At 47.0% G+C, this 11,881-nt stretch overlaps 1 protein-coding gene across 1 annotated transcript; it reads right to left on the reverse strand.

The window, feature by feature from the left end:
• Positions 1-400: 400 nt before the first annotated feature.
• LOC137898850 (rho GTPase-activating protein 40) lies at positions 401-11,170 on the reverse strand. The gene is made up of 15 exons (XM_068742903.1): positions 11,034-11,170; positions 7,958-8,181; positions 6,893-7,113; positions 6,243-6,316; positions 5,540-5,696; positions 4,494-4,659; positions 4,295-4,386; positions 3,954-4,031; positions 3,262-3,421; positions 2,644-2,726; positions 2,011-2,217; positions 1,545-1,688; positions 1,166-1,317; positions 994-1,049; positions 401-527 (listed from the first exon to the last, which is right to left on the reverse strand). Exons 1-15 carry the CDS (start codon positions 11,168-11,170, stop codon positions 421-423), a joined length of 2,058 nt encoding a protein of 685 aa, XP_068599004.1. The 3' UTR covers positions 401-420.
• Between the last annotated feature and the right edge of the window lie 711 nt (positions 11,171-11,881).

The raw sequence follows: 11,881 nt of genomic DNA on the forward strand, positions 1-11,881 counted from the left end.
GAATGAGTGAAACCCAGCGCAGTGTCCGCCTGGCCTGAGGATGGGCTGGCTCTTGGGCTGGCTATAGTCAGAGAGGGTCGTTGCTTCACCATCTGCTGGGGTTTGAAATAAAAGAAGACGCCCAGTTGAATGTTTTCTGATGGGCGGAGTCGCAGCCCTGCATCGTGGCATCACGGAAGAGTGGCGTGAAGGGTTAAAAAGAGAAGGCAGAAGAACACGGTCACGTGACCAGAGACAGTTTCAGACTCTGCTCCGTGCGTCCATGTCAACGTCCTCCTCCCGTCCATCTGTTGCCCCCCCCCCCCCCCCCCCACGCCGCTCCGAGCGAGACGAGAAGAGGTGCGTGTGGATCTGAAGGGATTCAGGCTCTGCGCTCGTCCGCCTTTAGGGAGCTGTTCCCCGATCAGCTTTGTTAGGCCTTCACAGCGCTCTGCCAGCGTTGGGTTTCGGCCTGATGATCCACTCCCCTCCGTGGTTGAAGTTGTACACATCCAGAAGGTGTGCGTCGGGATCCAGGCGGTGCTCTCCTGCCGAAACAAACAACATGTCCTTTTATTTTATTTTTTACCTAAAGCGATGTTTGCTCTGCAGCTGAGAGGGCCGGGGGTCGACTTTGCATTATCATTAAGGCAGAACTGATCGCTCGGTCATTAATCTTGAAACAACTGAATGTAAGTCATATTATCATCTACATTATTTTCTGTCAGTCATTTATTTGATGACATATATATATTAATCATCACATTAATCTCAGGTAACAGGATGCTGGAGTTTCACTCAACACATCCAACCCATCAGAGCATTTCACTGTTCGCCATGGCAACCCTCCTGTGACAGGCATTTATCTGCTCTGATAAGTGCAGATGCGTCGCTCGCATGAACGGTTCATCGGGTAAGACCGTGTAACCCTCATCGGCTCAATGAGCAAAAAACAGACATGCAAACGGAAGCTCCACTCCCACCGCGGGAAACGGTGCAGCCCCTCCCACTCACCAATGTTCCCGCCCACTTCATACAGGACACAGTCAGGACACGCGGCAGCGCCGTTCCTGTTGGAAGAGAAACGCAAACTGACTGAAAGTTCACCAAACACGGCGTCTTAGGGTGAAAGGCGGCCACGGCCTGCCTGGTGGAGGGCATCTCGATTTCATAACGGGGGTCGTACCTTCTCATTTTGCCCTTTCCGTTTTCGGGGCTGCGGTGAAACTGGCTTTGAAACTGGGCGAGCAGGTCGGAGGCTCTGGAGTTGATGCTGAGCTGATATTCCATGGTGCCGCTCACCACGTCCCCCACCTGGATCTTCACCGTACGGCACAACTGTGAGGCAAACAAAGGGCACAAATAAAGATGATCATCAGGACAATATCCTTCGATGGTTGAAAAACAATCTGCATCTCACTGAATTCAGTTAAACAGCGACGCCGTTGGATCCGACACGTTTTACAAGCGTCACAACGGAAGGAGCTTCTGTGTTCATTTGTCATAAGATTAAAAGTAGATTACAGATTTGTTGTTGCTCTTGTTTTGTCCCTGACCCGGCTCACCTCGGAGGCGTTTCTATCGGGCTTTTCCCGGCTGTCGGTGTGAATCTTCTTCAGCAGGTTCTTGATGCGCCGGTCGTAGAACTGGTAACGCCGGTTACTGTTCTCATTCACCTTACGCACCTGGCTCATGAGAAAGTTAGGGATCTGTAGGGGGGGGGGGGGGCACAAGACAAGATCAGCAAACTGACATTTATAAACCAAAACAGGGGGAGGTTTATGACGACCACTTTTGTTTCAAGCTGGCGTTTTGAGGTGTCGAAGCTAAATCTTGAAGTTCAAATGAATTCATTTGAAAATGTCGTCATAGTTTTACTCATTCCGGGTCGTCGTTTCCTTACGAGAATAAATGTTGTTGTCTTTACAGAAACTGATGCTGAAAGCTTCCTGAGAAACACCAAACACAAAGCATGTGTAATTTTACACATGTGCAAAGGTATAACGGCGTTTCAATAATTCGCGCTATTACCGTCCAGAGCAGATCCTGGTAGCGGATGAGGAGCCTCATGACGTCGGCCGCCTTCTCTGCATGGCCTTTTCCTGCCCCCTCGGTCAGTTTGCTGGGCACCGCCTTGTGGAGGAAGAGGTTGGGTGCCATGATGGTCGCTACGGCCCACAGGTTCATCCTGTTCCTCTTCTCCCTGGAGACCACCTTACTGAGGAACTCGAGGAGGGCCTACGAGAACACAAAGGCCTTCAACCGGTGGTGGAATCCATATATATATATTTATTTTTATATTTATTTAGCATTGTTTTATTATTTTATGATTATTGCTGGGTACCTAGTCTCATCACTTGTGCCCTGACGCCACTGTTGCTTTTAAACACCCATTTTACATCGATTAATGTTTGTTTAATATGTATTTTTTGTTTGTATGATTTGTTATTATCTGTAAAAGCACTTTGCGAATTTTATTTCGAAAAAAGTGCTATATAAACAAAGTTTATTATATTATTATTATTATTATATATCAAATTGGAGCATGGATATCGAGCATTTAAGGTTTTACTGAATGCTCATATTATTCTCATAGTATTGTTGGAAATATACAAATATTCTCTATCAATTGTTTGGTGGGGGGCGTCAGTCCTGTGTGTGTACCTTTAAGGTATTCCTGTTGGGCTCTGGCAGCAGCAGGACGAGCAGGTTCAACATGTGGAGTTTCTGCTTCAGCTCTGTAATGTCTGAAGCAGGAGGAAGAAAAGGTAAGAGCGTTTCACGAACGCAAACACAAACACGCAAACCTTTCATTTCCTGTGCGTTTGGCAGAGAGTAACGGGATACCTGAAGATTAACGACGCCGTGACAGGCGGCCATTAGTCCCGTTGGTCACATGTCGTTTATCACCTTGCATAGCTTCTCCACTCAACTTGCACATTAGTGAGTCATCAATCAGGTGATATTGACACCAATCCAGGCCTTTACGCAGGTGAAACTAATGTGAAAATAGCAGATCTTTTCTCCTGCTGTGCTGGGGGGGGCTCTTAAAAGGCCATCAACCTGCTCAGCTAGAAGCTGATTTCTCAGCCGGAGCAGAAAATGATAAGCTTCACATAGTGTTGTCATCGCAGCGCAGAGATTTTGACAACTGTGATGCGAACCCTGCTGAGCTGCCTGGAAAGGTGGGCAGCAAATCCCCATCAAGGAGTGGAAGAGGAGCCGAGGAAGAAAATGCGATCTCAGTCATGTGATGATCGCTGACCCGCAGCGCCCACTGACCTCTGACGGCGCTGAAGGTGTTGAGGTACTCGGCAGTGAGCAGAGGGGCCGGCAGCTCCCGGATGAACTTCTTCAGCAGCGCGGCGGCGTCGTTCGGACTCACCTCCTCCCAGCTGAGCTGACCCGAGTAGAAGTTCGACTCGAGGTTCTGCTGCAGCAGCTGCAGATGGAGAGGTTTCAGAGAACACGATTCCCTTGGACTGAATGAATGAATGAATGAAGAAGAAGATGATGATGATAATGCAGATGTCTATTTCCAGCGAGGATGAGAAAATGAGTGCCAAAACATGTGAGTAGTTAATATGTCCCGTTTCTCTTTAAGAGCTACACAGCGCCCTCTTCTGGCTGCTTTCATTTACTTACTGCACCCTCTAAATATAGCACCAGAAAGTGTTGCTGCATCATCAGCCAAAAAAGAGGATTTGGTTTTATTCCCACTGGAACAAATTGTTCTAAATGTCAGCTATAAGTAAACAAATTCTATATGATCTTTATGTTGCCGCGCAAGCAGCGCTGACATTTCACATATCAATATGTTGCTGCTCTTTGAGATATATATATATATATATATATATATGTATATATGTATATTTAATTTATTTGCTTTATAGAGATAGCACAATAAAGTGCCGGGTTTGTGATACATCAATGTGGGCCTTGTTCGAGAGAAATAGGTGTCGATCCACATATACCTTGATTCTGGACTGGGATCCTGGAACCCGCAGGATTCCCTCCGAATCAACTCCTTTCTTTTCCAAAAATAACAACAACTGCAGAGAGAGAGAGAGAGAGCGAGAGAGAGAGGAGAGAGAGACCTTAGCAGGGAGCGGGCATCATCAGATAAGAACCTCTCGGTCACCTCTGCTGGCGGTTTTCTGTAACTGCTGCCACACGCAGGGTGTGGCCAAAGCATTTCACATTCGAGTTGCATCACCTCTATTTGAAGGGTTTGTAGCGTCAGGATCCATAAAGACAAAAAAATCACCATCTCCATATGTTAGGATGAAATAACGGATGAATTCCAGGCCCTTACCGTCTGCAGGAAGAGAGGAGTCGAGGCGCTGGGCTTGACTTTCTGATCGCTCTCCAGCAGTGCAGCCAGCGGCACCCCAAAGAGAGAACTCTCTGAAAGACCAATCAGTTCTTCAAACACGGCTCGGGTAGAATAAACGAGCAGCAAGTTCCGTTCATGTCCCTGCCTGCGACTCCTCCGTGTGAGAGTAATGCCATACCTGGAATTTTCCTCTTGCCAGTTTTGTGCCTTTTGACCTCCAGCTCTAAGAGGTCGCACAGCGCCGTCATGTCGATGAGCGCCAACTGACGAACCTTCTTCATGTCAGCCTGGGAAAGGTCCGGGACTCGGGTCACCCCCAGACGGCACTTGGGGCAGATCACCCGCTGAGGCGATGTGAAGGGGGTGAGAGGAGGGTGAGCAGGGCGAGGGGAGGCAAAGAGAGAGAGAGAAAGAGATGAAAGGATCAGAAAGAAGGATACAGGTATTTCAAATACTTTACATGAGGCTCATCATAATGTGTTTTATTTCATCGTCCACTTGATTTAAAACTGTCTGCAGTCTCTTAAATAATATACTATATATAATATAGCCACAGTAATAACGCATGTATAATTAACATCTTTGAAATCCACTAATTTGCTGTGGAAACTAATTTTTCCTTGAAACAGAAAAATAATCTGTTGGACGCAACAACTCTTGTTTTGCTCCGAGCTAATTCCCTCATTCCTTTATTCCCCTTAAGGGCCAGTTAAAAATGGTTTACGCTGACGTCTGTGCGTTGGGATTTACATGAAGACGCAAAACGGTTTCATATCACACGTCACACACTTCCATCGTGTGTGTTTTATGTGTTCCTTGTTTCTATCTGATTTTTATTCTTTGCTTTTTGGAAATCTTTTATATATATATATAGTTTTATAGTAGAGTCAAAGACCAAAGCAGCCATTAACAGGTTTAACTCCATCCAGGCGCACAAAACAAACTGTTGACAGGAGGGGATATTATTTATTACTTATAGTGTTTGTAATTTACATTCCCCAAAATTGCGTCATTTAAATCCTCATTCCTGCAAATAGATCTCAAACATTCTGGATTAACACACACAAGCACAGACCGAACAACGCGTCTGCATTTCCCTTCATGGTTCTCTTCAGATTTCATGGCCTAACCGGAACAATTCTAAAATTCCCTGTAATGTAAGCATCCACAGTGTGTGTGTGTGTGGGACAACGTGCGGGGGAGGGGACGTGTCCGGGCGCTCACAGGTAGGGTGCCGTCCTCTTTTCTACGATGGCTGTTGTTGCACGGCAGCTTGGCCTGCTTGAGGAAGATGACGGCCTGCTCACAGTAAGCGACGTCCGTGATGAAGAACTCCTCTTTAGGGGCGACGCCTCTCTGAAGCTCTGACGTCACGGCAGAGTGGAAAACACACAAAGGCCGATCAGTTACTTCACTTCTTCACAGCTTCATATCACCTCTCACCTGATCACGAGCCACCGGAGTATTTGCCATTGGCTCTTATGCCCGCCCTGCACGCCGCCTCGTGTGGTCGCCCGTTATTGCCTGCCCGTCTTCTGCCCTCTAACAGTTTGGACGTTATTCTGGCGGCAGTTATTTTTGAAGTGTTTTGCTCAAGCCTGTTTCACCCGACTTTTTACTGGTGGCTGTTTCTTGAGTTTTGTGCTTTTGGATGGTCCAGCCTGTCCCCCGTCCCCCTCAGATACGTTTTTACTGAGAGTTTTTGGTTGAGCATTATTAAAGACGTTAAAGCATCTTCTTGCCTCCGCCTCCGGTTCCGTTTCTTACCTGAACGTTACCACTCGGCCCTTTAAATCTAACGCACCCTGGGCTTATTTTATTTCATTTTAGATGTGCTATTGGTGATACCCTGAGCAAGCTAATCTCTTTGATATTCTCTTATGTTGCCTGCTAGCTATGATGAGTTACTAGCTCTATCTTACCTGAGAGCGGTGCTTTGGCAACGGACGCCATGCCGTCTCGGGCGAGTTCTTCGCCGTGCTGGGATTCAGGCAGAAGAGTCTGCCGAGAGATCGAGGTTTATTGACTCAGACGTATACTTTTAAATCAGGAACAGCTTTAGTTGAAAATATCAATCCGGTTATATTTTCTGCACCACTGGGGGGGGTTAAGGGACAAAGCATGTTTCCATGATAAGGAACAGATGGAATCCGAGCCGCAGTCTCTCTGGTCCCGTCTCGGAGCTGCTCAGATGGACAGGGCAGACAAAGCGTGGCCTTTACGTGCGACTTGTCTTGATTGCTGCAGGTCAGCCTCCCTGCGTGGAACAAGACTCCACAATGCAGCAGGACAATAGAAGAGCCCCCCAAGAAGCTGAGCGTCACCTGGGACATGCATGGGCACCTTTTTGTGTAACTTCATGCAACATTATTTCTGACGTGTTGATATTAACATCAGAAACGTTGAGGCTCTGGGAGATAAACTACAAATGTAGTTCTTTTTTCTATCATATAAATGCATTCTCTTCCTCCTCGGCTTCATAAAAACCACATCTGGAAATCGCTTCGAGGGTAAGGCTTGCACGTTTGCTCTGACGACTCTTACTTTGACTATAGAAATAGTTTAAGCAGTCCTGACCTGAGTGATGGGGGACTTAAAGACGTCACGGACGTCCCGCGGCGCTGGCTTGTTCCTCTTGCGGAGGGACAGCGTGTAAGAATCCAGACGACGCTGGACGGCCTCGGCCTGGGTCCTGGTCAGAGTGGACAGCAGCACGGCCTTGTCTGCGTCCTCGCTGTCCTCACTGATGAGGGTCGACAGACCGACATCAGCCAACCACTGCTCCTCCTGCTCGCCCTCTGGGACGCACCCAACAGACGTGTCGACGCGTCAGGACAACAGAAGGCCGCAGAGTGATGCAGCACTAATTCATTTAAATATATCACTCCTTCTGGTGTGAAACAAAATCACATCACAAGTCAGATGTGTCAAATATGATCTTAACTCTTTACCTGTTACTCTAAACAGGCCATATGCAAATTATGTGAACACCAGTTACCTCTAGCGTGTTTCGCATAAATATCTGAAGAACATAATATTTATCTTTTCCAAATAAGATGCACGCGTGCACACACACACACACACACACACACACACACACACACTTTTACACCATTATCCAGACTTCAGAGGATTCACTTAGGAGTAAAAAAATAACTCAAAAGTGTTTCTGTTCAACATAAATCATAAAAACAATCGATTAAAGGGCAAACTTAACGCAATCAGATCATTTGAATGGATGTAATAAAAGAGCATCATTGGTGGCCCCTCGGCTTGTTCTCATAAAGCATCTCCCTGACAGTTTGATATTGTTACCATGGTGATGGGCGCTACTTTTGCTGCATGGCAGAAAATCTGATACGTTGCCATGGCAAATGTAAAATGTCATGGCGGATCTCAGACAAAGATGGTTTCGATTTCATATGAATCACATTCATTTTTGCTGACTGAGGAAAACAACAAAGCAGCGCGCATCACAAGCAAGACAATAAAGAAATGCAAATGAGCCACAATCCCTACCCCTTGATCTCCTGCTTTTGAGTATATGACCATGCACACGCACGCACACGCACGCACACGCACTGCAGGCTACCTCTGTGCTCTCCACATCCTTCATTGATCTGCGATCACAGGATCATTTACCTTCCGACTGTCTGGAGTCCCTCCTGCTGCAGTCCAGATCGGAGTCTCCGCTCCCCTGTCGGATGTTCTCCACCTCGCTCCAGAAGGAGTCCAGGCACAGCTTGTCGGGGTGCTGCTCCTGCTCCTGCTCCTGCTCCTGGTCGGGGGAGGGCGGCTCCTCAGCGGCTGCCTGGTCCTGCGGGCTGGCCCATGGCTCCACGCTCATCTCGGTGGGGCTCGGATTTCTGGCACACACACACACACACGTATAAAGAAGTCACACGCGTGCATGCGAACGAACGAGCGGAAACACAAAGACACATACAAGCGCAGGAGGAGCGTGGAGGAGGCGCGGTGCGGAGCCAGGAGAGACAAAAGGAGGGATGGAGAGAGCGCTCTGGAAGAGGGGTCTCTATTGTTCTGGTAAAATATTGGCCTGAGCTGTCGTGCCCTAAAGTCACCACTAGATGTCGCTGTAAGAGAGGAACCGCTAAAGGCTCCGCCCCCTGAAGGGCAGGATTACCCAAGGCAGAATTCCTTTCAGATTATTTTCAGAACATAGAAAAACGAGGCCATATTATCCTGTACAGCGCTCAACAACCGAGGAGGCCCTGACAACAATAGTACGCACACGCACACGCACACGCACACACACACACGCACACACGCACACACACGCCCACCTCGTAAAATGTGATCCATTGATCACAGATCCATTGAGTGATAAGAAGCCTCCTGCCAAGTTTAGTTGCATTCTTCCAGTCGGAAACTTCAAGGGACACGCCAAAGTCATGACTCAGCGTTATTAAGGAATGCCAGGAGTCTTCGTCAATGAAGAGGCACAAAGAAACGACTGTTCTGTGTTTGACAGCTCGAGAGCCACAAAACTCAAACGTATATAAGCTGTGATTATCTCCTCAAGATGCTCCTAAAAATCAACGCATGTATACAGGCGGCGTTTCCAGAATCACACGTGTGTGTGTGTGTGTGTGTGTGTGCGTGGACACACGGGTGCGTATTGTGCGGGAGGAAGTTCAATAAATACTTGAAAGCTTGTAATATAAATTATAAAGCAATAAATTGTGTTACTACCGGTAGTTGTAATATAGATATAAATACACAAATGAATTAATGAGTTACTAGTTAATGGTTTATATACCGGTATAGTAAGCAGTTGTTTTCCCATCTCACTGATTAACTGTAGATGTGAGTTTATACAAGTGAATTGCGACTAAAGAACACAAACTCTTTACTGAAACAAATATATATGTTCACCACTGTCTCATTTAACGGCTAACTAGGTCATGCAAGCGTTGCCTTCCTGTGATCTGAACTGGTGCGGCTGCATTCCGACTTACGCAGTCGAGAGTAATGAAATGTGAAAGGGGAAAATTCAGTCGGATTGTTCACCTCACTGGAATAACTTCCAACACGGAATAATCTTAAAAAGACATTGCCATCAAGTACATGAAATAATATCAACCTGAACTATTTAGGCATCAAATGCATTCTAAAACCTGGACAGACAGAGAGTATTAGCCCGCCTCAGCTTCTTCACCCGGTTTCTGTTTCGAAATCTGATTGAAATTAGTGGCCCCAGTTTAATCTCGGTGTGGCAAACCTTCCTTTTATATGCATATCTGTAAAGGAGCTCACAACACAGCAGCCATGGTGCCTTCAGGCGCAGCTTCACCTCTCTTATCTGGAACAGCCACAAAGTTATGACAAAATGAAAAAACAAACCCAGAATGGAAAAGGATTGATCCTCATGCAATACCTTCCACTCCAATAAAAACTTCATCAAGAGATATTCCTAAAAGTCAGGCTGAAAAATTATCATAATTGAACAAATCCTCCTCAGTAAAGGTCAAAAATAACGGATGCTCCAACACTGACTGGTATTTGTGATGATAAGGATGTTATTAACATCATCAGGTCAGACAAGGCAGAGCAATCAATTCCATCCCAAATCATCAATCAGCTCGGTGGCTTAGCCCTACCAGTGAATCCAAACCAAACTTTTCTTACAATGAAACAGGGAGAAGATACTCACACCTGAGAGGAGCCAGCAAATGATTAATAACTTCAACAATGAATCAATGATCCTGTCTAATGTGCAGCTGATCAGATGATCCACTTTGAATGACCTTTTCATTTCAGTAACGATACATTTGGGGCAAACCGTTCAACGGCACAATTCAACCTTTTGTAAACCTGTACAGAAAGTTTTGTGAACATTTCTGCCCACATAAAGAGAAGAATAATCCCTGTCAGTTCCATGTCGAAGTAGTAGAACATTGTCTAGTCCACTAATCAATAAATGGCGTTATTAGCATGAGCACAGAAAACTCAGCCTGGATGATTGATGATTCCTATAAGAGGAGATATTTTCTTCAATTCATTACTAATAGTTCCATTTGACAACTGCAGCAGTGTTGGGATGTTTATTCTCACTGTCTTCTGCACAGCTGCGCTCAACGAACACACAACCTACAGCTCAACGAACACACAACCTGCAGCTCAACGAACACACGACCTACAGCTCAACGAACACACGACCTACAGCTCAACGATCACACGACCTACAGCTCAACGAACACACGACCTACAGCTCAACGAACACACGACCTACAGCTCAACAAACACACAACCTACAGCTCAACGAACACACGACCTACAGCTCAACGAACACACAACCGACAGCTCAACAAACACACGACCTACAGCTCAACGAACACACGACCGACAGCTCAACGAACACACGACCTACAGCTCAACGAACCCACGACCTACAGCTCAACAAACACACAACCGACAGCTCAACGATCACACAACCTACAGCTCAACGAACACACAACCTACAGCTCAACGAACACGCAACCGACAGCTCAACGAACACACAACCTACAGCTCAACGAACACACAACCTACAGCTCAACGAACACACAACCTACAGCTCAACGAACACACAACCGACAGCTCAACGAACACACGACCTACAGCTCAACGAACACACAACCTACAGCTCAACGAACACACAACCTATACTATGAAACATGCATGAATGTGCTGCAGAGCTCCATCTCAGAACACGTACCTGGACCTTCGAATGAGGGAAGATGGCTTCACGGGAATGCCCCTCACCAGGCGCCTGGTGGGTCGCAGCCTGAAACGGCCCAGCCTGGCGTGTGGAAGCTCCATCCTGCCTACCAGAACCTCCTCTCTGCCTCCCATAGCCCCATACGAAGGGAACAAGCATAAAACCTGGCTTTACCCAGTCCCGGCGGCTCAACACCATGTGAGCGCTCCGGTTTCTACGTCTCAATGATCGGAGGACGGCTTATCTGGGGCTTGGTGAATGCTGAGTGTGTGATCTGAGTGGAGCAAGAAGTGGAATGCAGGACGGCGTGACAGCACCTGGAGCGTGAACAAATCAAAACGTCTCTCCTCCCACGCCTCTCTCAGGTGACACGCCCTCGCCTGCCAGCCTGATGACCACCGTCTTCAAACGTCAAACCAGATTGCTCAACTTTACAAAATGCCCTGCCTGCAAAATATTCACGGTAATCCTTCTCGTCAAGCAAACATCTCACGCGTGCAACCGACGAAAGCCTCTCTCGGCACACAAGTGGAAGGTGCACGCTCGTATGTATGGCTGCTTCAGGGGGCTCTGCTTTAGTGCCTGGTTGCTTTGCCATTAGTCACGGGAATGAATGTAATCAGGTAGATAAAAGGACGGGGACAGTTCTCCTTTGTAAAACTCAGCGGTTGCATTTACATGTCCATCTTAAAGCGAAAAGCAATAACTCGAGAGCACACGAGTTGCGGGTGCCAAAAACAGGCCGCAAGCAGTTCGTGTCTCAAGAAGTGCAGCAGGTTTGTCGACACTACTGCAGCGACGCTGTTGCTTCATCGTCATTCATTCATTCATTCATTCATTCATGC

This window comes from Brachionichthys hirsutus, chromosome 8, assembly GCF_040956055.1.
Source record: "Brachionichthys hirsutus isolate HB-005 chromosome 8, CSIRO-AGI_Bhir_v1, whole genome shotgun sequence".
Classification (NCBI taxonomy): Eukaryota; Metazoa; Chordata; class Actinopteri; order Lophiiformes; family Brachionichthyidae; genus Brachionichthys; species Brachionichthys hirsutus.